Here is a 27346-nt window from a genome sequence, read left to right as displayed (position 1 = left end):
CTGAAGCTGAAGCTCCAATATTTTGGCCACCTAATGCGAAGAGAAAACTCCCTGGAAAAGACCCTGATGCTGGGAAAGACTGAAGGCAAAAGGAGAAGGGGACGGCAGAGGATGAGATGGCTAGATAGCATCACGGATGCAATGAATATGAACTTGAGCACGCTCCGGGAGAGAGCGCAGGACAGGAAGGCCTGGCGTGCTATGGTCCATGGGGTCACGAAGAGTCGGACACGACTGAACGACTGAACAACAACATGAAAAAAAATGAAGAGCAGCTCACCAGCTACATAATAGTCAACATCTCTGTTTCTTGAAGATTTTCTTCAAATTCTGTGAAATGTACTCCTGTCTATTTTTGCAGCTTTGTTGTGTTTGTGAAACGTGCAAGTGAAAATACATGGTATTCATATATAACACCAAGCATACCCATGTAATTAATGCATTAAATGTTTCATTGTGGCTCTATGGTGGCTTTTAAAAAATTCCTTTTAGTGAAAAAGGCTACTTATCAAAACCCTTTCTTCCAGTTTGAGGTCTGAACAGGGGGGCACAACCCTTTTGGTAACTATCCAGGGTTGTATGTTGTCAGTAATAGACAAGTTGAGTTTTTTAAGGATAAATGAACTAGGCACTTCAGACATAATGAAAACAGGATCCAAACTGGGAGATGTAATTTTGAAAGTTTGTGCAGGTGTTTAACCAGAGCATTCTATGCCTTTTAGTAAGAGCGGTATGTGTATGATACCATTATAACAATATTTCAGTGCCTCTTGCTTTGGCTTTATTACCGTAATTATGATGGATTTTTTTAAAGCTTGTTCATTCTTTCATTTAAAAAGTTTGCTACATGTTGCTCCTCCACGTTGTCTAGGGTAGTATTTACAAACACTACCATGGGAGGAGTTTTACATTTCTAGTTGACCAGAGGAAGAATCCCACATGGTTTATTTCTGCTGTATCAGTTGAAAGAGGTTATACTTCATTGATATCATAGTGAAGAAAAGTTTTATGTGATTGCTTTTCTGCAGAACTGTGCTCTATGTTAAGGAGAACTGCTATTCCAGTCTAGTTAATGAAGACTTGGATAGTATTTTACTGCTGCTTCATTGGGATAGGATGTAGGTAAAAGCAGTAACCAGGGATATTTTTCACCATGTTGCTTGGGAAAATGGGCTGGAGGGTGCTGTTGCACTCGTGTCGTGTTTATGGGTTTCTGGTCGACAGCTGGTTGGCTGCTGTGTGAACAGAATGCTGGACTAGATGGACCCTTGATCTGATCCAGCATGGCTCTTCTTGTGTTCTTATGAAGATTGGTATGCCAGCTGCACCCTCTCCCGCACGAAAACTCTGGCCACCGTTATTCATGCCTTGGTGGTTTCTGGATTAAAATAGTGTATTGTGCTCTATGTGGGCCTGCCTTTTGAAAAATGTTTGAAAACTACAACTAATACAGAATGAGTGTTAACTAGAGCATACTGCTGCCTCCCCAACCTGGTGCCCTTCAGATGTTTTGGACTCCAATACCCATCAGCCCCAGCATGCATGTCCAGTGGTCAGGAATGCTGTCAGTTGTAGTCCAAAACATCTGGAAGACACTAGGTTGGGGAAAGCTGCTGTATGGAGTATGTAACTGTTTTTGTGTCATCTTCATCATCTCCCAGTTGGGACTTGGGATGCTTCCAGACAGACAGCTCCTAGAGATACCAATCAAAAGACATTGTGCAGCTATTTGTTTTAGATTGTAAGCCTACAGGCAGGGACTGTATTTTACTGACTGATTGTAAGCTGCTCCAAGACCCTCTTTTTGGGCTGAGGAGTGGCATAAAAATAGTTTAAATAAATAATTTCAGTGTTTCCCTCTGGACTGGATTTTCATGGTAAGGAAAAAGCAATGGGAAAACACAGTAGGAGTACAAATGGAATACAATGGGGGTGTTTGGGCAATTGTGGGGGTAGAAGAAGGGCTTCTCCCCCTGCCCTTGCACCCATTATTTGTATAATTACCTGCGCTGCAGTGCAGGTTGGCATGTCATCCTAATGCAGCGCAGCAGCGGTGGTGTCATACCCACCCTACAACCCCTACTGCAAGTCATGGATTGTAGGGTGGATATGAAGCCAAACCCACCATACAGTGCACCAGGTTCAGACAACTCGTCAACCCAGCCTGCAGCACTGGTAATTATGCAAATGATGGGCATGTGCGGGGGTGGGTCAAGAAGCCATGATGACCCCCATGATCATCCAAACCCAGGCCTCCTCTGTAAAATTCCATGACTGAGGCAGGGCAATAGTACAATTAAAAGGTGTTCCTGGGAACACCCTTGGTTTCTAGGCCCAGTTCTAAGTGCTGTTTGACCGTTTATAGCCATATTGAGTTGGGGGCAAGATATTGTATGGGCTACCTTCTTGCAAATGAACATACCCACTAAGTTGAATCATCTTTGGAGACCCTGTTCTGTACTCCCTAGCTCTGTGAGATGGCCTTCTTGTTGGGGCCTAGATGATGAAACTGTTTTCTGAGGGAGACTTCTCACCATCTCCCCCAAATAGGGTTTAGACAAAGTCAGATCTCTGCAATTTTAGAGAGCATTTGGCCCATGAGATAATTAATTTTTCTCTCTAGCCTTATTCACCTCAGTTTTATTTGCTGATGGTGCCATAATTGTATTTTATTATGCTTCCATATCTTTGTTAAACCACTTTGCACATCTTCATTGGACAAAAAGGCGGGATATGAGTATTTTAAATAAAGAGACTTTCCTGGCTCTTTTGAAGTTAAAGGAATAAAATCTGCTCTAGATATTTATCCATTCTTCATTAGCTTTTGGGCTGTATATTGTGGGATTTTATCTGCACACCTTTGTGAAATATTCTGTTATAGCAACACATTCTGTTGTACTTACTGCAGGTGTTCCTTCAGTACAATTCAGTAAGTATAATAAAATCATTGAAAGATGTGATTAACAGCTTGAGGCAGTGGGGTGTGTATGAGAAAGAGTAGCTTTCTTGAATTAAATATTACAAGCTAGATCCCACATTACAGTCCAAATCACATCAAAGCAAGACATACTTGACACCAGAATTACTGACTGTGTTGTCAATTAACCTTGGAATATCACCTAAGTTCAAATTCTAGGTCTTGGTCAAACTCCTTCCGTGCTGGCAATTCATGAAAAACAGCCAGCCAGTTACAGAATATGCATTAAGGAAGCATATGACTGTTGCCTAGCTCAGTGTGGATTGGCTTTTAGCACAGTACTGCATCCAAATGTAAGTCAGGCCTTTGTGGTAGCATGCTAAAAACTAATCCACACTAAATTCTGCACACTCCAGCAGTAGTCAGTTGACAACCTCTGTGCATGGTGATGGGGTTAGAACTCTGCAGTTTGTGTTGCAGGTTGTAGTATTATCAATGGTGGAAGATTCAGAGTATCACTTAGAGACTTTGCTTCACCAAATTGAGGAGTTAAACCATTTAGAAACTTGAGTTAGTTCCAGTTCATCTGCATTTCCAACACACTCACTGGTTCAGTTCCAGTTCAGATGCTAATTTTTTTAAAAAATAATTCAGTAAACAATTCTTGCACTTAGCTTATTTTGAGCTTGTTTGGATAGCTGTCATACCAGGTAAAAAATTTAAAACAATAACATATAACATTTGTTATTGATTTATTATATTTTTAACCTTCCCAATAACAAACTTTCTGTGGGTGGACTACAAACATTTAAAAGACTAAAATGCGATACAAACAGGTGCAAATATAAATACATGCAAATATTTAAAAGAATAAAAAACAGAACAACAAACAGCACAGGAATAGATAAAGATATGTTTTGTTGTTTATTCGGTCAGTCACTTCCGACTCTTCGTGACTTCATGGACCAGCCCACGCCAGAGCTTCCTGTCGGCCGTCGCCACCCCCAGCTCCCTCAAGGTCAAGTCCGTCACCTCCAGAATATCATCCATCCATCTTGCCCTTGGTTGGCCCCTCTTCCTTTGGCCTTCCACTTTCCTTAGCATCAGCATCTTCTCCAGGGTATCCTGTCTTCTCATGATGTGGCCAAAGGACTTCAGTTTTGCCTTTAAGATCATTCCCTCAAGTGAGCAGTCTGGCTTTATTTCCTGGAGTATGGACTGGTTTGATCTTCTTGCAGTCCAAGGCACTCTCAGAATTTTCCTCCAGCACCACAGTTCAAAAGCATCTATCTTCCTTCGCTCAGCCTTCCTTATGGTCCAGCTCTCGCAGCCATAGGTTACTACGGGGAATACCATTGCTTTAACTATGTGGACCTTTGTTGTCAGTGTGATATCTCTGCTCTTCACTATTTTATCAAGATTTGTCATTGCTCTCCTGCCACAATTTATTATGATCCACACAGTCAAAGGCTTTAGAATAGTCAATAAAACAGAAATAGTTGTTTTTCTGAAAGTCCCTGGCTTTCTCCATTATCCAGCGGATATTGGCAATTTGGTCTCTAGTTCCTCTGCCTTTTCGAAACCCAGCTTGTACATCTGGCAATTCTAGTTCCATGAATTGCTGGAGTCTACCTTGCAAGATCTTGAGCATTCCCTTACTGGCATGTGAAATAAGTGCCACTGTTCCATAGTTTGAACATTCTTTGGTGCTTCCCTTTTTTGGTATGGGGATATAAGTTGATTTTTTCCAATCTGTTGGCCATTCTTGTGTTTTCCAAATTTGCTGGCATATGGTGTGCATCACCTTGACAGCATCATCTTGCAAGATTTTAAACAGTTCAGCTGGGATACCGTCATCTCCTGCTGCCTTGTTATTAGCAATGCTTCTTAAGGCCCATTCAACCTCACTCTTCAGGATGTCTGGCTCTAGCTCACTGACCACACCGTCAAATCTATCCCCGATATTATTATCCTTCCTATACAGATCTTCCATATATTCTTGCCACCTTTTCTTGATCTCTTCTGCTTCTGTTAGGTCCGTGCCATCTTTGTTTTTGATCATACCCATTTTTGCCTGGAATTTACCTCCGATGTTTCTAATTTTCTGGAAGAGGTCTCTTGTCCTTCCTATTCTATTATCTTCTTCCGCTTCTGCACATAGCTTGTTGAAAAATAATTCCTTATCTCTTCTGGCTAACCTCTGGAATTTTGCATTTAATTGGGCATATCTCCCCCTATCACTGTTGCCTTTTGCTTTCCTTCTTTCTTGGGCTGCTTCCAGTGTCTCAGCAGACAGCCATCTTGCCTTCTTGGTTTTCTTTTCCTTTGGGACGTTTTTTGTTGCCGCCTCCTGAACAATGTTGCGAACTTCTGTCCATAGTTCTTCCGGGACCCTATCTACTAAATCTAATCCCTTAAATCTATTCTTCACCTCCACTGCATATTCATGAGAAATATTAGTGAGCTCATATCTAACTGATCTCTGGGTCTTCCCTATTCTCTTTAGTGTGATTCTAAATTGTGCAATAAGAAGTTTGTGATCTGAACTACAATCAGCTCCAGGTCTTGTTTTTACCGACTGCATAGATGTCCACCACCTTTGGCTACAAAGGATGTAGTCAGTCTGATTTCGGTGTCGACCGTCTGGTGAAGTCCATGTATAAAGTTGTCTCTTAGGTTGTTGGAAGAGAGTGTTTGTTATGCACAGTGAGTTGTCTTGGCAAAATTCTATCAGCCTAAGTCCTGCTTCATTTTGTTCTCCCAGACCATTTGTTGTTGTTGTTGTTCAGTCGTTCAGTCGTGTCCGACTCTTCGTGACCCCATGGACCATAGCACTCCAGGCCTTCCTGTCCTGCGCTCTCTCCCGGAGCGTGCTCAAGTTCATATTCATTGCTTCGGTGATGCTATCTAGCCATCTCATCCTCTGCCGTCCCCTTCTCCTTTCGACTTCAGTCTTTCCCAGCATCAGGGTCTTTTCCAGAGAGTTTTCTCTTCGCATTAAGTGGCCAAAATATTTGAGCTTCAGTTTCAGTATCTGTCCTTCCAATGAGCAGTCAGGGTTGATTTCCTTTAGGATGGACTGATTTGACCTCCTTGCAGTCCAGGGGACTCGTAAGAGTCTTCTCCAGCACCACAGTTCGAAAGCATCAATTCTTCGGCGCTCAGCCTTCCTTATAGTCCAGCTCTCACAGCCATACATTACTACTGGGAAAACCATAGCTTTGATTAGACGGGCCTTTGTCGGCAAGGTGATGTCTCTGCTTCTTACTATGCTGTCTAGGTTTGCCATAGGTTTCCTCCCACGGAGCAAGCGTCTTTTAATTTCATGGCTACAGTCACCGTCTGCGGTGATCTTGGAGCCCAAGAAAATAAAATCTGTCACTGCTTCCATTTCTTCCCCTTCTATATGCCAGGAAGTGATGGGGCCAGATGCCATGATCTTCGTTTTTTTAATGTTGAGTTTCAAACTTGCTTTTGCACTCTCCACTTTCACCCTCAACAAGAGGCTCTTGAGATCCTCTTCACTTTCTGCCATTAGGGTGGTATCGTCTGCATATCGGAGTTTGTTGATAATTCTCCTGGCAATCTTAATTCCGACCTGTGATTCATCCAACCCTGCGTTTCTCATGATGTACTCTGCATATAAGTTAAATAAGCAGGGTGACAATATGCAGCCTTGTCGTACTCCTTTCCCAATTTTGAACCAATCGGTTGTTCCATCTCTGGTTCTTACTGTTGCTTCTTGACCCTCGTACAGGTTTCTCAGGAGACAGGTAAGGTGGTCTGGTACTCCCATCACTTTAAGAATTTGCCAGAGTTTGTTGTGATCCACACAATCAAAGGCTTAAGCGTAGTCAATGAAGCAGAAATAGACGTTTTTCTGGAATTCTCTTGCTTTCTCCATGATCCAGTGAATGTTGGCGATTTGATCTCTAGTTCCTCTTCGAAACCCAGCTTGTACTTCCGGTAGTTCTCGATTCGCATACTGCTGAAGCCTAGGATTTTGAGCATCACCTTGCTGTCATGTGAAATGAGCGCAATAGTGCAGTAGTTTGAACACTCTTTGGCGTTTCCCTTCTTTGGAATTGGAATGTAAACTGACCTTTTCCAGTCTTGCGGCCACTGTTGAGTGTTCCAAATTTGTTGGCATATTGAGTGCAGCACTTTAACAGCATCATCTTTTAGGATTTTAAATAGTTCGGCTGGAATACTGTCATCTCCGCTAGCTTTGTTGTTACTAATGCTTCCTAAGGCCCACTTGACTTCACTCTCTAGGATGTCCGGCTCAAGTTCAGTGACCGCACTATCATGGCTATCAGGGACATTCACATCTTTCCCGTATAGTTCTTCTGTGTATTCTTGCCACCTCTTCTTAATCTCATCTGCTTCTGTTAGGTCCCTGCCTTCTTTGTCCTTGATCATGCCCGTCTTTGCACAAAACGTTCCCTTGAGATCTCCAATTTTCTTGAAGAGATCTCTAGTCTTTCCCATTCTGTTGTTTTCCTCGATTTCTTTGCATTGTTCATTTAAGAAGGCCTTCTTGTCTCTCCCTGCTATTCTCTGGAACTCTGTGTTCAGTTGGGTATATCTTCCCCTTTCTCCCTTGCTTTTCGCTTCCTTTCTTTCGTGAGCTACTTGTAAAGCCTCATCAGACAGCCACTTTGCTTTCTTGCATTTTTTTTTCTTTGGGATGGATTTCGTTGCTGCCTCCTGAACAATGTTACGGACCTCCGTCCATAGTTCCTCAGGCACTCTGTCTATCAGGTCTAATCCCTGAAATCTATTCCTCACCTCCACTGTATATTCATCAGGGATATGATTTAGGTCATACCTGAACGGTTTAGTGGTTTTCCCGACGTTCTTCAATTTAAGCCGAAATTTTGCAAGAAGCAGCTCATGATCTGAGCCACAGTCAGCTCCAGGTCTTGTTTTTACGGACTGTATGGAGCTTCTCCATCTTTGGCTGCAAAGGACATAATCAATCTGATTTCGATATTGACCATCTGGTGATGTCCATGTGTAGAGTCGCCTCTTGTGCTGTTGGAAAAGAGTGTTTGCTATGATCAGCATGTTCTCTTGGCAAAACTCTATTAGTTTTTGTCCTGCTTCATTTTGTACACCAAGGCCATGCCTGCCTGTTATCCCGGTGATTTCTTGACTTCCTACTTTAGCATTCCAATCCCCTATGATGAAGAGGACATCTTTTTTTGGTGTTAGTTCTAGAAGGTGTTGTAGGTCTTCATAGAACCGATCAACCTCAGCTTCTTCGGCCTCAGTGGTTGGGGCATAGACTTGAATTACTGTGATGTTGAATGGTTTGCCTTGGATTCGTACTGAGATCATTCTATCGTTTTTAAGATTGTACCCCAGTACTGCTTTTCCCACCCTTTTGTTGACTATGAGTGCTACTCCATTTCTTCTAAGGGATTCTTGCCCACAATAGTAGATATGATGGTCACCTGAATTAAATTCGCCCATGCCTGTCCATTTTAGTTCGCTGATTCCCAAGATGTCGATGTTCAATCTTGCCATCTCATGTTTGACCACCTCTAGCTTACCTTGATTCATTGATCTGACATTCCAGGTTCCTAAACAATATTGTTCTTTACAGCATCGGATTTTCTTTTCACCACCAGACACATCCACAGCTGAGTGTCCTTTCGGGTTTGGCCCAGCCGCTTCACTCTTTCTGGCGCTACTTGGAAATACCCTCTGCTCTTCCCCAGTAGCATATTGGACACCTTCCGACCTGAGGGGCTCATCTTCCGGCGTCATCTCTTTTAGCCTTGTGATACGTTCCATGGGGTTTTCTTGGCAAGAATACTGGAGTGGGTTGCCATTTCCTTCTCCAGTGGACCACATTTTGTCAGAACTCTCTGCCATGACCTGTCCGTCTTGGGTGGCCCTGCACGGCATAGCTTATGGCTTCACTGAGTTACGCAAGCCCCTTCGCCACAACAAGGCAGTGATCCATGAAGGGGTTTTTTTCATACATTTTCATTAATAATCTCAATTATTAGCATACCTATGGGTTTTAAAGATTCAACACTTGAGAGTCTAAATCAGACAGTTTATTTATATGATGACCCAAAGCAATTCCCAATCACATTTTATCCATTCCACACAATTATTGCACATCTGTGTTATGCACTCAGCAACATGGTTCCACCATGGTAATGTAAGCTCATTAAATGGGTTATTCCCATTGGCTGGAAGAAAGGCTTCCTGCTGTTCACTACTCTTCTCCCCTGTCCTGCATGCCATTCCAGTCCTGCAAGATGTGTCCTCTGTCCTTCTATCCCATGAGTTGACATCTAATAGCAGCTCCCCTCTCTGAGGTGGGGGATAAGTTTGAGGGGGCAGCAATTTTCATTGGGACCACGATGCGGGGGGAAAGAGTTGCTTATAACAGGAGATAGGTGCAGGCAAAGGAAACATCAGGGTCTGCTCCACCTGGATCCCCCCTGCCCCCAGGCTAACTGACATAAACTGCCCTGTGAGGAAAAAAGGAGTGAGGGAGATAGGAACAGGCAAAGGGAACATCAGTGCCTGCTCCAGTTGGAATGCCCACCCACCCCCAGGAGATGAGCAGGGCTATTCCAGTAGTCCTGTTGATAATCTACTTAATTTTCCTCGCTTCTCTCCCCAACCCTTTTCCCTTGTATGTAGTGTCTTTTTTAGATTGCAAGCCTGTGGGCAGGGACTGTTTTGCTGATTGATTGTAAGCCATTTCAGGAGTCTTTTTTGGCTGAGGAATGGGATAAAAATATTTTAAATAAAGAAATTAAACAAATAAATAAATTATTTATTTAAAATCTTTTCATCCCGCTCATCAGCCAAAAAGGCTCCCAGAGTGGCTCACATACTATCAGTAAAACAGGCCAATCTAAATACACAACACACAAGTAAAAAAGGAATTGGGAGGGAAGAGGAAAAAATGAAGTGGCCTTTCAGCAGGGTTGGTGGAATGGCCCTGCTTTCCCTCACATCTCCCTCTGTACAGTCTGCTGGAATGGCTTGCTTGTGGTGACACCCTTCCCTCTGCATTCCAGACGCAATCCTAGTAGTCCCATTCTCCCCACTCCCCCAGCTATTTAAAATAAAAAAAACACAGGTAGCAAAATGCATTCATGCATTTCTCATTTTGTCTAGTTTGGCCCTTAGGGCAGTATCCAACACTGCCTGAGTACCAGGGGGACTGACCACTAGGACAAAAGGAAGCTAGCAGTTCCTAAAACAACTGGAAATGAGCCCAAACACTCATTTCCAGAACAGGACAGAGCTCACAGGAGGGAGGTCCACTGACCTGTTTTGTCTCATTTCTGGCTGCTTTAGGGAGCACTAGCTTCATGTTACGCTAGTGGTCGGTCCTACTGGTGCAACAGAATGAGCGGAGGTGCAGCAGCAGTACTGCATACTGCCCTTAATCTCTACTTAGATCTAGCTAGCTATCTACAAGCCTGTCTCATTTTCTGGGCATCATAGAACAAAAATTATACTGAGAGTCAGAGGAAGAATAAACTTTAAGCAATACACATATACACACACATCTTAAAGCAATACTAAAGAAAAAAAGGAGGGGGCCACAGTACAGCAAAGCTAAAGTTTAAATAGCTGTCTTAACACAGAGATGAAAGCAAGGCTGACCAAAGACATTTTACTGCCTGAGGCAAAGATGCTGCCCTGCCCCATTTCACATACAGAAGCTGATGGGACTGGCAATTTAATTTTACTTCAACACTGGTGACAGGACAGCATCCTCCAATATACTTGAGGGCAGCAGGCTAGCTTATGGGTACAGGGCAGGCTATATGAACACACAGCTCTGTCCTCTAACACCTTGTCACTGCTCTGCACCCACCCACCCCAGCATCTGCTGCCTGAGATGACTGCTAAATGTAGGGCTTTCAGTTAATATTTTCCTAGGTGTATGTGGCGGCGGGGGGACGGGGGGACTTGTATATTTTCGCCATGAGGCGTAAAGCAGATGGGGGTGGGGTGGGGGATAATTGGAAAAATCGCACATGGTTACCCCCCTCTCCCCATTTTGGAGTCTCTCAACCCAATTCAAGCCCACATCCAACCATAACTACTTAAAAAAGGGAAAAGAACTGTGGTAGATTCTCATCACAGATATCCCATATCATCTCTAGCTGTGCTCTAAGTATAAAGCCATTTATTTTGCTCAGAAAAAAATAAGATTACCAGATGACCTTTGGCCATTGTTCCTTGAAGTAAATATCAGTAAAGAGCAAATAAGCATTTAAAATTATCATAAATTCTCCAAGTATTCCAGATTTAATTATTATTTCAGTATTATCATCATCATCATCACCACCACCACCACCACATTTCTAAACCACCCCATAGCCAAGGCTTTCTGGGCAGTTTACAAACATTAAAAACATTTAAAAAAACAGAATACAATGTTTAAAACCCATTTACATAAAACACACAAACAAACACTATACACAAAGAGTATATAGAAACAACTTTGAACAATCAGCCATAACGATAAGACAAATCCAGGACTGATTAAAAACTCATCATACGCTGCCAAATGCCTGGGAAAAGAGATAGATCATAACCTGCAACCGAAAACATAACAATGTTGGCACCAGGTGGGCCTTGTTGGGGAGATCATTCCAGTTGGGGGGCCACCACTGAGAAGGCCCTCTCCCTTGTTGCCAACCTTCCAAGCCTCCCTCAGAGGAGGCACCTGGAGGAGGACCTTAGATGCTGAGTGTAGAGTACAGGTAGGTTCATGTCAGGAGAAGCACTCCATCAGGTATTGCAGTTCTGAGCCATGTAGGGCTTTACAGGTTAAAACCAGCACCCTGAATCAAGCTTGGAAGCATATAGGCTCATAATAAACAAAAGTAATAAAGTATAGCATAAGTATAACCAAAACAATAAACAAAAGTATTGTATAATAAAAAATATAGCATAAGTAACAATTCTTTCTATGTGAGCAACTTTCTAGACACTGTCCCACAGGTACATGGGACCAGATCAATGAGCTGATAGAAATATGGCAGGGGGCTTGGGCTGACAGGTTTATATTTCACTGAAAGCCAATTATTAAAAGAGCTACTTAATGGTTTGTCTGTCATGATTTAACATGACCAAGAAACAGAAGCCATTCTAGGCAATGTTTGCCTATACACCTTGCGTTGTGTGGGTGTGTAATTTATTCCCTCCCCCTCCACTTGACTGCTGTTCTTGCAGAGGTAATGAGAAGGGTGAGATACATTCCCTGAAGTGTCCTTCATGTACTGTACATGTATCTTGCATTATATTTGGCCATCAATTTCACGGCCAAATCACTCATTATGCAGGAGATCTAGTCACAGATCTCCAGTCCTTTTTGGTTTCGTTTAGTTTAAAAGCGGTGCAATTCTGAATCTGATCAAAGGCACTTGGGGAAGGGGTGCTTAACTGCAAATTTAAATCCTCCCCAAAATTGTTAATAATCCTGTGGCAGCAAAGAGATACAGGTACAGCATTTACATTATTAACAGCAGCTTTGGAAGGGAGTGTGCAATTAAGAGTAGTGAAGGAAGGAAAATAACAACAAAGGTGCATCGTATGTGGTTTGGCCCTCAGGTAATGTAAGGTGTTGGCAGGTAGGAGGAAAAGGAGAGAAATTACTAGAGTGTGGGTGAGTGAGGATAGAAATGGCGAACTGAAGCGAGGAGCGAGAGCCTCACCTACAGTACATACAGCCACCCCATCAACATTTATACGCTTTTAACTACTATATACCATGGATGGTGATATATATTCACATTACATAATTTTACAGAGATTGAAGAAATAAAATTCTTACTTGCTTCTCGACTACTATAGGGCCATCCAGGGGCAGATAGAAAAGATGGCACTGGAGAACTTGTCCTGCTGTCATCTCCCAGTTGCTGTGTAATATGGCGCACGGTATCCTTGTTTTTCCTATTCTTTCTGCGCCCTGTAGGCTGCCATCCATCTGTAGCACCTTGTTCTGAGAAAGTATTCTGCATTGCCCCATCTTTGGCAGACTGCAGTTCATTCCCTCCATAATGAGATGGTGAGATCTGCTCTTCTTTGATACGCAAGGATCCATAGCCTAAATCACTAGACCACAGAGATTGGGATGAAATGTCATCATGACTATCCGTTTTTGGTTCTTGATCCTCTTTCCCATATGCACTTCCTCCTTCGTGACAGCTAGCAATGGCTGAATCACCAGAGGAGTTTGCTGGACTTGTCCGCCGAGCCAGCCAGGGAGATATGCTCCTACCAGCTACCACCGCTGAAATCAAAGCATCTGTACTATTGCTGGAAGGAGCCCCAAGTTCATAATCAATAAGATCATCTGATGCATCAGACTTTATGCTTATGTCAAGAGCGGCCTTTATGAAATTGTGACAAGCTTGCACAATATCAGTCATCTGGAGATAGCTAGCAGCTGACATCACCTCAATAACATTCCTGCTGGTCAATGCAAGGTGTGCCGAGTACATGAAGTCAATGATTGCTTTAAAGCCCTGTGCTGTTACAATATCCAGATGTGTGATTGTTGCCTGGTCAGAGGTCTTCTGCACCTGGCAGTACAGTGTCTTGAAGTAGCGGCTGCTTCCAAGTAAAATGTTTTTGTGAGCCTTGAAAATCTTTCCTTCCACTATAATACAAACATCACAGAGGATACCATGCTGTCTTTGTTCATTGAGTTCTTGAAGCAGATGACGATAGTGGGAGGCAATCTCCATGTCTTCTTTTCGATTATTCATTTAGAAATATTTGTGCTACTGCTTCTGCACACTCTGTGAGGGAGAAATAGAAGTGTTACCATATTAAATGGACTATCGTACTATGTAGATCACCAGAGAAAGTTTCAAAAAGGCATTAAACTGTCTTCCCAGGTTTGAAGGAGACACTAAGACATTATTCTTAGAATAGAGAGTTCACTGCTTGTGCAACAAGTCCCCACCAGTAACTGAAGACCAAACTAGACGTGACATTAATATTTGTCTTTGCATTTATTTATTTAGGGAGCAATCCTATGGCCACTAGACACTGTCTAGAGGACCACAGGATTTTTTGGTTTCTGGGATCTGAGGTCAGAGCCAGGGCTCCGGCCTCACTTCCCAGAAACTACGCTCCCTGTCCCCTTGTAGCTGGTGTGATTCTCTCCACACCAGCTACGTGTCTGCGCTCGGAAATGGAGCATGGAGATGGTGAAAAGGTGGCAGTCCCGGGGGCAGTGAGGGGAGGAGACTGCAGAAGCCACATTACACAGCTTCCAATGCGCGTACTAGCCTCCTTCCCTTCCCCTCCCTTCCTCGAAGCTGCAGCTAGACAGGCAAAACTGCCTATCTAGCCAAAAATGCAGGGCAGCTGGAGCATGTAAGTGAGGATCACCTTTGTACTCTGGCCATCCTGCATTGGATAGTCATCATCCCCAGAGTTCAGAGGCTAACAACTATCTCCATAGGATTGTGCCTTTATTTATTATTTTATTTATTTTAGAATATTTATATACTGCTTCCCATTTTAAAAATCCTGAAGCTGTTAATGTGCGTGTGCGCCTGAGTGAGAGAGGAGTGATAATTATCAAGATCGCAGCAGGTGAGGGGGATTTAACCTTGCTCTGTGTGGGTTATTTTTTCAGGGAAAACTAGACCTAATATTTAATGCATCTTTGTGTGCAGATTTTTGAAAATGCAAATAGCATCAGCAGGGGGAGGGTATCCAATAATGATGGAGACTACAGCGGGTGAGGAGGAATTAACCCTTCCCTTCCATGCTGAGATCTTGAGGTTTAAAGCTGCTATTTGCATTCAAAGAAAATCCACCATTGGCATCAATGGGGGATCCCTTCCAACACTGAGCAAGTTCGATTCATCAGTTACATTATTAACAGTTGCAGTGTATTAAAATGATTAACCCTGAAGTTTATCTCTTTGTGCACCAGACAGATAAATATTTGGGAAGCATTCTCAACACCTTCAATTTACTGATGTAACTTTACTGATATATTTACTGATATATTACTAACATAGAGAATTTCCATATTTTAGTCAATTTAGTCTTGACAAAGCTTTGAAGGAGGCATGCTGGCATATTAAACTTTCAAACCTAATTGAGAAGAAGTATGATGTGTTTATGACAACTACCCTGTGGGGAGGGGGAAGGAAGAATTGTAAGTTTACAAACGTATTAGAGTTTAAGATCAGATCAAGCTAGTGCTGAAATTGTGTTTAGAGGCTATGCAAAGCAAAGCATCCTGTAGCAGTAGCTCCTCTGGAAAGAAATTATCCTTAAGACTAAATCAGAGACCTCTATCCTGAGACAGCTACCTATGAATTTGTTTCAACCTCAATTAGTTTACACACTGAAGATGTGAATCAGAGGTAGTTGCAAGTACAGGTCAACAACGCATGGTGAAAACCATCCACTTTCAAGTTATCTCTTCATATCACATACCCATCCATCATTATTCCCTCTATTTCCAGCATTCAAGCATGAGTGCCGTTCCTTATGCAGCCCAAACAGCACCATCCATACATAAAGGGAGGTATTAGGCTCAGGGAAACCCCAATAGTTGCTGAGGTACAAAAAAAATCCTATTAAGAACCCGAAACAGACCTCCAATATCAGTATGTTCACTGGCCACAGAACACTGACTGTTAGAGGGTAGGGGGAGAACAGAAAATTGTGAGGAGGAGAAATGGAATATCCTGGAGGAGGGAATAGTGGGCTGGGAGGAACCCTGAACAGGAGCACATACACTGCAATATTTTGTTGCAGATCCTACTTGTCTCATGGTTATTTTCCATTATGTTAACAGAAGTTATATTTACACAATAAAGTGAGGGGAGCTAAAGACATTAAAACATAGTTGACAGACTATATAATTTACCCATTGCTTTCTGAATAGACAAATCTTTACTGTTTTTGAAAGGCCCGAGGCTTTGCGCTCAGACAGCCTTTACTGGAATATCATATGAAGAAGAATGGCATCCTCTCTGAAAATATTTACAGATTCCCATTAGATATACAGCAACGTATTAATGATCCAAGTTAGTTAGTAAGCACCCTTGACTCAGAACACCCTGATATTTGTTTTTCAGTATAACTGCTGCCACCGTCACCAAATCTGGATTGTAAATTCAAACTATGGAAACAAATCATAAAGTAACAAACTAACACAGCTACCCCTCTGGCACTCATAAAGTTGTATTTCAGGGGTAGGCAGTCTTTTTGGCCTGTGGGCACATTTGGCAATTTGAGAAACTGCTGTGGGCACCACCACAAAATGACTGCTATAGGAGGCATGGAACAAGGAACCTGCCCAAAAGACTAAGTACAAGGTAGAGGTGGGGTCTGAGCCTGAATACACTAAACAACTTCTTTAAATCTATACTTCTCAGCACCAAAAGGAACATATTTCAGAGATGGCAAACTCTTTTTCTCTCCCCCCATCCCCTGCCAGCCAACTCATTCTATCACTCTCTCTCTCATGCCTTGGCTCACCACCCATTGATATGTGCTGTCTGTCTGTCTCTCACACACACATACCACATGCCTTCAGCCACCATCCATTCATACAGAAGCACCCCATGTATAATTTTATGTACCGTCAGTGGCTTCCTGCTGCTCCCCCCCCCCCGGCTTATCACTCCTCTTCCTAGCCCCCCACCACCACTTTTCTCTCTTGCACGGCCGCACTGCTGGTCTCTTTAGCTTCCCCCCACCCAGCTTACCATATGGAAATGACAGGAGTCCCTTTTCCTTCCCCCCCTTCTTTTTTGTGGCTGGGTGTACGGCGGAGGAAAGCATTTGCTGGAGGTAATTAGCCAACCTAATTTCCGAAGAATGTCTGAGCCACATGCATGGCCCAAATAGATTAATGGGAAATGAAGATGGCAGCGGTTACAGGCCCTCACTTTGGTTTGAAGCAATTCCAGTTGCCAGTAAGAAAATGTTGATTTTTTTTTAAAAAAGTGGGAAGGATAGGGCACCTCAGTGGGTGCCAAGAAAGGTGTGCAGGGGCACACTGTTGCCCGCTGGCACCACATTGTCTACCCCGTTGAATTTGCTGTTTTGATGCTATTGTTTAATTAATGATAACACCCTACATTTAAAAGAGCAAACATCACCACCACCACCACCTATTCCAGCAGGTGACCTGAAAGAGATGAGAGGGAGAACAGGGCCATTCCACCAGCCCCGCTGAAATAATTTTTTAAAAATCCCTCTTTCTCCCCATTCCTTTTTCCTTGGGTGCCTTGTCTTTTTAGAGTGTAGGTTTGTGGGCAGTAACTGTCTTGTTTAATTGATTATATGAAAACCGCTCTGGGAGGCTTTATGGCTACGGAGCAGCATAAAAATACTTCAACTAAATAAATTAATAAAACATGTTGTTCTGTAAATCCCAATCTTATAGAGTAATTCTAGTTTTGCTAGACAACTTGGCTCCATTTTTCTTATAAACTCACAATCAAGACACTTCTAAAACCATGATAAATAATTTCATACCATGTAACCATGTAGTTTATGTAATCAATGGAAGGTAAGTGCTATTCACACCTCCAAAAGTTTCTTTTTCCTTTTTGAAGTGTTCCTAAAATGCATTTGTTCCAGGCCACTTTTCCCATCATCTTTTCCCTATATTCGCTGTGCCCTTTAGATTGTAAACTTTTGGAATGGATCTGTGTGTTTTTCAAAATGTGAAGTACCTAATTGCAGGCATCAACAACAACTATTTCCTAAGATCAATTACAAAAATCTCTTGCTAAAAGCCATCTCCAAGACAAACCAATTTATATATAAGGAAATCTTACTAAAACACATTGCCATCTGCTAAAGTCTGTACCTATTCTATAATGTACACCTATTCAGAATGAGAGAAACACATATACAGCAAATTATTGCCAAGTTTGTAACACCTAATCACACATGTGAATTCAGTTAAGTATCTTCCACACAGTATGGCTTTATGATCCAATTTATTTTTCTATTATGCTGCCATGAATTAAGCTTGTAATTAATTCAGCTTCCATCAGAAGTGCAATGTCCTTCCAATGTCTTCAGATAATTCTTTGTTGACATTAGGCTCATTATCTTAGTCTCCCTCTCCTGCTCTCTCCCTAGATAATTTTTCTTGGAAACACAGTCAGCTAACCACACAATGCAATCATTCCCCCATGCCTCAGTATTTATCAGCACATCTGGACACACTAACCAGCTGGCATAACGGAACATCTTTTAGCTGAGCAAATGTTGAAGCAAACTCTATGTAAGGGTGTGTTTGTTTCCTCAGGTATCTAGTCTACATTTGGATTTGCTCTTATTCTGTAATAATTATCGCCTTGCTCTTTAGCTAATTTACAACAGAAAAGTAATCAGAATAGTCATGACCAAGCTGTCTCTTTGAGATTTAAATACATCTAAATTTCTTTGAATTAGTACCAGGGTCTTTGATTCTATGCTGAAAAGCCAATTCCTGCAAGCTAATTTCTGCAACAGGAATAATGCATCTAAATTATACAATTTGTGTACTTTATTCTGGTTACAAAAAATAGTTTATGAAAAACTGGGATTCTTCAAGTTGATAAAATCTATAAAGCCATAAGTACCTCACATATTACCTTCTTCCTATGCCCCCATCAACAGCTATGCCATATACTAACAGCAGCCTCTTCTGTTGGAAAAGGCAGAATGATGTGAACATGCAACTAAGTATTTGAGTAGCCCAGATTTAAAAGTCCTTCTCTTCAGATCCCATGAAGTCCAAGCTTGAGTATATTCCAGAAGAAGTCTATAGCCTTTCTACTCAAGCAAATATGCAAAGCTCAATCATGGGCAGATGTACAGAGTGGTCAGGATCTTCATGAGGAAAAAACTTGAGGTATAATAAATAAATTTAGGGAGACAACACTTGTGGCTCTGGGTGACTTCAGGAGTGACCTCACAGGATTTTCCAGATGGATTAAAGGAGAAACATTTATTGAACTGGATCACACTGACTTGAACAAAATGTTTTACATGTTCATGAAGACAGAAGCAAGAATTCAACCATAGGATTATAATATGCTAAAGTTGTTGCCACACTAAATTTGTCACTAGAGAATCAACTTCAAAAGCCTTGTTTTACCATATCAAACAGCTTTCTGTTCCAGTACAATATTACTATTAATAATAGTAGTGATAATGTCTTTACTAGTCTGAGGCCTTTTGGATCCCAGCTTGCCCTTGAGACAGTTATTTCTTACTTTGAACATGTTCCTCCTTCAGTTTTTACAGCTGCTCCTGGCCATTTTTTCCCCTTTTGGAACTGGATTCTTGGCTCATGAAGAATTTAATTAAGCTTTTGTAGTATTTGTTAATACAACATTTATTTTATTCTATTTTCTGCTTATCTTCTTGTGGGGCTCTGGGGTTTTGGGGTTTCCTGGCTCCTAAATACTGGATCCTGGATCAATGTTTCTCAACTTTCACCTAAGCCCACACCACAGGGACTTGCCCCTTTGACCTCTGCTTAGGATAGGCAGCTATAAGTCTTTTTGCTTTAACCTTCATGCCAAACTGTTATACAGCTGTGAATATGGTAAGCTGTAACTGCAGGTGGAGTGGGGTGGAAGACCAGGGGCAAATGTAGAGTTTTAGAAACAACTTCACTGTAGCTAATTTTGCATATTGTAAATCTTGTAAATAAGAGCCACACTACCTTATGGTTGGACTATATGGAAGGCTGAGCACCGAAGAATTGATGCTTTCGAACTGTGGTGCTGGAGAAGACTCTTACGAGTCCCCTGGACTGCAAAGAGGTCAAATCAGTCAATCCTAAAGGAAATCAACCCTCAGTGCTCATTGGAAGGACAGATACTGAAGCTGAAGCTCAAATATTTTGGCCACCTAATGCGAAGAGAAAACTCCCTGGAAAAGACCCTGATGCTGGGAAAGACTGAAGGCAAAAGGAGAAGGGGACGGTAGAGGATGAGATGGCTAGATAGCATCACCAATGCAATGAATATGAACTTGAGCACACTCCGGGAAAGAGCAGAGGACAGGAAGGCCTGGAGTGCTATGGTCCATGGGGTTATGAAGAGTCGGACACGACTTAACGACTGAACAACAACTACCTTATGGTTAAGCGGAGAAAGGCCTGGCAAGATCCTGGCATTTTGGTTGAAACCGAAAACTCGAAATTATATTCCATTGATTAAAGATAACCACAACAATGTATATACAACTCGAAAGGATATAAATTTACAGTTTCAGAAATTTTATTCTGAACTATATAGGATGGATAGGGATCTGAGGAAGTCAAAATTTTCTGCAAGTAGTTTCAAATTTGGTCCTCTCACAATTGGATTTGCAACAAATGGAACTACTTGCAGAGCCTATCTGGGCTGAGGAAATTAAGGGAGCAATCCTATGGCCGCTAGTCACGAGGCTAGATGGCCATAGGATATGTGGTTTTCCGGGAACTGACCTTCCCTCACTTCCGTGGTGCCTTGGAGGCAGTGCGGAACTGCCCCGTCCTCCGGGCTTGCAAGAGGAGCGGCCAAAACAGGGAGTTTCAGGGCAGGGAAGGCAGAAATGCCAGCAGCCTCCTCCCCTGCTCCGCTTTCCTGTGGCTAGACAGCCGAAATCAGTTGTCTAGCCACAAATGCAGGGCAGGAGAAATGCAGAGGGAATGATCCCTTCCGTGCTTCTGCCCTACATTGGATAGGCGGTCACCTCTCAGTTCGAAGGGGCCGCCTATCCCCATAGTATTGCGCCCTAAGTGTGTTATTGAGAATATGAGGAATAGGAAAGCTCTAGGGCAAGGTAGTTTTCCTGTAGACTAGTATAAGGTTGTTGTTGTTATTGTTCAGTCGTTCAGTCGTGTCCGACTCTTCGTGACCCCATGGACCACAGCACGCCAGGCTTTCCTGTCCTCCGCTCTCTCCCGGAGTGTGCTCAAGTTCATATTCATTGCATCGGTGATATTATCTAGCCATCTCATCCTCTGCCGTCCCCTTCTCCTTTTGCCTCCAGTCTTTCCCAGCATCAGGGTCTTTTCCAGAGAATTTTGTCTTCGCATTAGATGGCCAAAATATTTGAGCTTCCGCTTCAGTATCTGTCCTTCCAGTGAGCACTCAGGGTTGATTTCCTTTAGGATTGACTGATTTGACCTCCTTGCAGTCCAGGTGACTCGTAAGAGTCTTCTCCAGCACCACAGTTCGAAAGCATCAATTCTTCGGCGCTCAGCCTTCCTTATAGTCTAGCTCTCACAGCCATACATTACTACTGGGAAAACCATAGCTTTGATTAGACGGACCTTTCTCGGCAAGGTGATGTCTCTGCTTCTTACTATGCTGTCTAGGTTTGCCATAGCTTTCCTCCCAAGGAGCAAGCGTCTTTTAATTTCAAGGCTACAGTCACCATCTGCGGTGATCTTGGAGCCCAGGAAAGTAAAATCTGTCACTGCTTCCATTTCTTCCCCTTCTATATGCCAGGAAGTGATGGGGCCAGATGCCATGATCTTAGTTTTTTTAATGTTGAGTTTCAAACCAGCTTTTGCACTCTCCTCTTTCACCCTCAACAAGAGGCTCTTGAGATCCTCTTCACTTTCTGCCATTAGGGTGGTATCGTCTGTATATCGGAGGTTGTTGATAATTCTCCCGGCAATTATCCTAATGAGCAATTAGGCAAAGCAGACGAATTCATGTGTTTGTGCATGAGCAGGTTGAATATAATAGGGCTTTATATGGAGACAACTTGTTATTTATTAGTAGGTTAGAGCCTTCTATGTCAGAATTAATAAGATTGGCACCTTTAGTACACTTTCGAGCTATACTATTAATTGGTCAAAATCTGAATTAATGCCAGTAGGTAGTATTAAGTTACCCAATGTAGTTACTTAATGGCAATTTCACTGGTGTCCGGAAGTTACAATGTATCTTGGAATATAGGTGCCTAGAAATATTTCTCAAATGATTAAACTTTATTTAAGTAGATTGCTGGCAGAAATGTTTCTGGATTTGGAAAGGTGGGCATCACTTAATTTAAGTATTTGAGGCAAGGTTAATGTACTTAAGATGAATGTACTATTTATTTATTTATTTATTTCTATACCGCCCAATAGCCGAAGCTCTCTGGGCGGTTCACAAAAATTAAAACCAAACAACACGCAATAAAACAATTTAAAATATATAGGACATTACAACCACAATATAACAATACAACCACAATAAAACCTAGCAGCAGTGCAGGAGTGTAAAATACAGATTTAAAACCGCAAAGATAAAAATTTAGAAAGCTAAAATGCCTGGGAAAATAAAAAGGTCTTCACCTGGCGCCAAAAGGAATACAATGTAGGCGCCAGGCGAACCTCACTAGGGAGCTCATTCCAGAGCCAGGGTGCCACAGCAGAAAAAGCCCTCCTCCTAGTAGCCACCCACCTCACTTCCTTTGGCACGGGCTCATGGAGAAGGACCGCTGATGATGATCTTAAGGTCCGGGCAGGCACATATGGGAGGAGGCGATCCTTCAGGTAACCTGGCCCCAAGCCGTTAAGGGCTTTGAATATTAACACCAGCACTTTGAATCGGGCCCGGAAATGGACTGGCAGCCAGTGCAGCTGGAAAAGTACTGGCATAATATGAGCTCGCAGGCCAGTCCCTGTTAACAATCTTGCTGCCCTATTTTGGACCAGCTGAAGTTTCCGGACCGTTTTCAAAGGCAGCCCCACATATAACGCATTGCAGTAATCCAGACGAGAAGTTACCAGAGCATGGATAACTGTAGCTAGGCTATCTGTGTCCAGATAAGGGCATAGTTGGTATACCAGCCTAAGCTGATAAAAAGTGCTCCGTGCCACTGAGTTCACCTGTGCCTCAAGTGACAGTTCTGGATCCAAGAGCACCCCCAAACTAAAACCTGATCCTTTAGGGGGAGTGCAACCCCCTCCAGAACAGGTTGAATATCACCTAGCCGGGCAGACGAACCACCCACTAACAGTACCTCTGTCTTGTCTGGATTGTGTTTCAGTTTATTAGCCCTCATCCAGTCCATTACCGTGCCCAGGCACTGATTCAGAACAGCCACTGCCTCACCTGGTTTTGATGAGAAAGAGAGGTAGAGCTGGGTGTCATCTGCATATTGATGGCACCTCAGCCCACACCTCTGGATAACCTCCCCCAGCGGTTTCATGTAGATGTTAAACAGCATGGGGGATAGAATAGAGCCCTGTGGAACCCCATGGCACAATTGCCATGGCACAGAACAATAATCCCCCAGCACCACCTTCTGGAATCGGCCATCCAAGTAGGAACGGAACCACTGTAGTGCAGTGCCTCCAACTCCTAACCCAGACAACCTATCCAGAAGGATACCATGGTCAATGGTATCGAAAGCCGCTGAGAGGTCCAGGAGAATCAACAGGGTCGCACTCCCCCTGTCCCTCTCCCGGCAGAGGTCATCCCACAGGGCGACCAAGGCAGTTTCCGTTCCAAAACCAGGCCTGAAGCCCGATTGCTACCATGGGTAATTTATGTGTTGGGTAATATTCCTCTATAATATACCCCAAACTTATTTCGAAAACTCAATGCAGCATTTTGGAAGTTATTTGGGGAGTTCTTCTCCTTTGTTTTTGTTTAAGAGGCTGCAGTTGCCAATTAGGGAGGAAGGATTTTATTTCCCAGATCTTGGTTTATATCATAAAGTTTATCTGTTATCTCATACCAATGAATGGAAGATATCTCTTTTGTTTAACACTCCTCCATGGGTTACTTTGGAGTCAAACTACTTTACAGCTCTTTTTTGGCTGGATGGCACTAGGATCTCGGCATATTAAAAAGAAAGGAAGGGCTCCATCCACAATTTTGATGGCCAAAGATACCTGGCATATAATGTCTCATCAGCTGCAGTTCTATCTTTATTCTCATGCTAAATTAATTACAGGGGGAATCCTGCTTTGAAAATAGAGAAGTAGCCTTTTTTGTGCAGGAATTGGGTTGATCGTGGAGTTTATATTTTAGATCAGCTGCAGTCAGGGCCAAAAATAGTGGAACAAGGATAACTGTTTTGGCAGTTGGCCTCTGTACACCACCACATTGAAGATGAAAGGAAACACACACCGATGGGAGGGAAGTTGGGACTTCCAGCTGTAATTCAAGGGGTTTGACAAAAGTGGGGCACTAACCATTCAAGAAGGACAGCCAGTGGCATACACCCCATCGTTGGTGGCTCATACGTAATGGAACAAATGGCTGACAAGCAGCTGCATGGCCAGGTGTGGCCTGTTTCCGGGGTACCCCATGACCAATCAAGCAGTTAAATGGCCTGGATGTGGTTCTGAGTGTTACATTTGCATTTGGTAGCTGTTTACTGGAACTCCCAACATGAGGTCCAAAGGGGTGTCCATGCGAGTGAAGGAGGCCATCATTAGGCTGAGGAAACAAAATAAACCCATCAGAGAGATAGCAAAAACAGTGGGAGTGGCCAAGACAGCAGTTTGGAACATCCTGAAAAAGAAGGAATTAACTGGCAAGCTCAGCAACAGCAAAAGGCCTGGCAGACCACAGAAGACAACTAAAGTGGATGACCGCAGAATTCTGCTCATGGTGAAGAGGAACCCTTTCACAACATCTAGCCAGGTCAAGAACACCCTTGAGGAGGTAGGCATGTCATTGTCAACATCTACAGTCAAGAGACGGCTTTAGGAATGTAAATACAGAGGCTTCACAACAAGGTACAAACCACTGGTAACACTCAAGAACAGACAGGCTAGATTAGCCTTTGCCAGCAAACACCTAAAAAAGCCTGCCCAGTTCTGGAATAAGAGTCTTTGGACTGATGAAACCAAGATAAACTTGTACCAGAATGATGGGAAAAGTATGGCGAAGGAAAGGAACAGCTCATGATCCAAAGCATACCACATCATCTGTCAAACATGGTGGAGGCAGTGTTATGGCATGGGCATGTATGGCTGCCAGTGGAACCGGGTCACTGGTGTTTATTGATGACCTGCTGTTTAATTCTGAAGTGTATAGGGCTATACTTTCTGCTCAGATTCAGCCGAATGCTGCCAAACTGATAGGATGCCGCTTCATATTGCAGATGGATAATGACCCAAAACATACAGCAAAAGCTACCCAAGGATTTCTCAAGGCAGAGAAGTGGGATGTTCTTCAATGGCCAAGTCAGTCACCTGATCTCAACCCAATAGAGCATGCTGTTCACTTACTGAAGACTGAAGGCAGAAAGACCCACAAACAAGCAGCAGCTGAAGGCAGCTGCAGTAAAGGCCAGGCAAAGCATCTTGAGGAAGGAAACTCAGCATTTGGTCATGTCCATGGGTGCCAGACTTCAGGCAGTCATTGACTGCAAAGGATTTTCATCCAGGTATTAAAGGCGATCCTTAAGTTTGAAATGATGTTGGTTTGCTCCATTACTTATGAGCCACCAACGATGGGTGTGTGTGTATGCCACTGGCTGTACTTCCTGAATGGTTAGTGCCCCACTTTTGTCAAACCCCTTGAATTACAGCTGAAAGTCCTGACTTCGCTCCCATCTGGGTGTGTTTCCTTTCATCTTCAATGTGGTGGTGTACAGAGGCCAACTGCCAAAACAGTTATCCTTGTTCCAATATTTCTGGTCCTGACTGTAATAGGATTGGATGATGAGTTCTTACCATTTTCAATACCACGAAGTAGATATCACTTACTTAGTAGTGCTGGGTGGCAATATATTCAATTACAGCACCTTTTGGTGTCTATATATTGGCCATTGGTGATGAGTACTTCACCACCTCCAATACTGTTGGAGAAATTAATTGGCTTTTTCCAGAAAGCTAAGTGTAGAATAGTTGTTTATTAATGTCTTTTGAAATGTAATGAAGTAGATGTTCAGTATGATAGAGAGGAATAGAATATGGAACTGGAATGCTCTATGCAGCCTAATCAATGGAAAATTGCCTCAGCTTCCAACGTACGATTTCTACAGATTTAAAACTGAAGCTGATTCAACAAAAAATGATATTTCATGTATATTGGACACCACAGAGGCGGGTTAAGAAAAAGCTAGCTAAATGTTGGCAATTAATGCAGGTAATGCGTTGCTGAGGCATTTGATGTGGGCATGCCCTGTGGTGGCTTCTTTTGGGTTGGAAGTTACTGCCCACATAAATTTTGTTCTTGAAAATCTGTGATAATTGTGTACACTCATGTGCTTTTAATTTATATTACTGTAATGTGGGGATTAACAGATGGACAGAAAAAGTGGACTTTGAGTGCCCTAAGAAATTTATACTCCAAGCCTGCAAAGATAAACACCCATCACCTGTCATTCAGCAGACTGAGGATCTTACTGCCTTGCTGCATTTGAACACGTCTCCTATAGTCATCAACTCATGAGGATACTTATTTAGACGTATGGTCTGCTTATTTTAATATATATATTTGAAAAAGAACTGTCAAAACTTTTTAAAAAAATCAGTGGTGTTGTGAAGAGTTATTGTGATTGGATATGCTCTTATTCTTGTTTTTCTTATGTTCTTGCTATCAGTGTTATTGTTTACAGGTTTTTCTCCCCTTTCGTTCTATTTTAATTGCAAATAAAATTTGAAAAAAACCTATGCTTTAATTGTTTTATATTACGTTTTCATGTAAGCATTGCATGAGGTTTCTCATGCATGTAATGTTCCCTATATCTCCCTAAAATTATACACTGTACTTTATTTTTCTGATTTCTTGTATATTGTCATCTCATAAACCTGACCCTCCTGTTTATCTGCTGTGATTTAAATAAATATTTTAAGTTTATTCTACTTTTGTTCTTACTCTGGTCACCACTAGCTCACTCGAGTAAGCTCAGCAGAGCTAAACTTTCAAGATATAATCTGCATGAGAATGCTAAACAGAAGTCAAGTTTGCCATCTCTTAACAGAAATGCCTAAATATGACAAAAACAGCAGGCAGGCTGGAAAAGAGAAATGCTTGAACAGAGGCTTTGCATTTCATTTACTAGTATTGTTCACAGAAGTAGCTTGAATGCTCATCAATAGGGTCCAGCTTGTTTTTACATCTGAAGCCACAGCAATATTTTCTAGAACAGGAATGGGGAACCTGTGGCCCACAGGGGTGGCCCATCCAGCCTGACAGCTCCTTCCCCTGACCACGTCCACTCTGTCACAGAGGGAAAAACACTTACCTCCAATCAATAGAGGGACTGGCCTGTGAGCTCATACTACGCCAGTACTTTTCCAGCTGCACTGGCTGCCTGTCCATTTCCGGGCCAGATTCAAAGTGCTGGTATTAACATTCAAATAGGGTTGGTGGAGAATTTCTCCACGAATCTTCGGGAGGCTGAGTGCCAACGCATTCGGCCCCCTGAAAGTGTTGGGGAAATTCTCCGCCGGCCTCCCGCCCCCCCCCCGGATGGGACTTACCTTTGGCGAAT

The 27346-nt window shown here is 42.7% G+C and overlaps 1 protein-coding gene across 9 annotated transcripts in view; it reads right to left on the bottom strand.

The window, feature by feature from the left end:
- The window catches only part of ZBTB46 (zinc finger and BTB domain containing 46), a 105787-nt gene that overhangs the window by 66426 nt on the left and 12015 nt on the right, over positions 1 to 27346 (bottom strand). For all 9 annotated transcript variants that reach the window (XM_084854426.1, XM_084854419.1, XM_084854423.1 and 6 more), the window contains one exon: positions 12747 to 13716. In XM_084854426.1, the coding sequence (XP_084710552.1) occupies positions 12747 to 13683 (937 nt within the window). In that variant the 5' untranslated portion in view covers positions 13684 to 13716. The remainder of the gene's footprint in view (positions 1 to 12746; positions 13717 to 27346) is intronic.

This window comes from Heloderma suspectum, chromosome 4 (assembly GCF_057233095.1).
Source record: "Heloderma suspectum isolate Gila_16-S chromosome 4, 16-S_ref, whole genome shotgun sequence".
Lineage (NCBI taxonomy): Eukaryota > Metazoa > Chordata > Lepidosauria > Squamata > Helodermatidae > Heloderma > Heloderma suspectum.
This window is presented reverse-complemented; position numbering and strand designations above follow the sequence as displayed.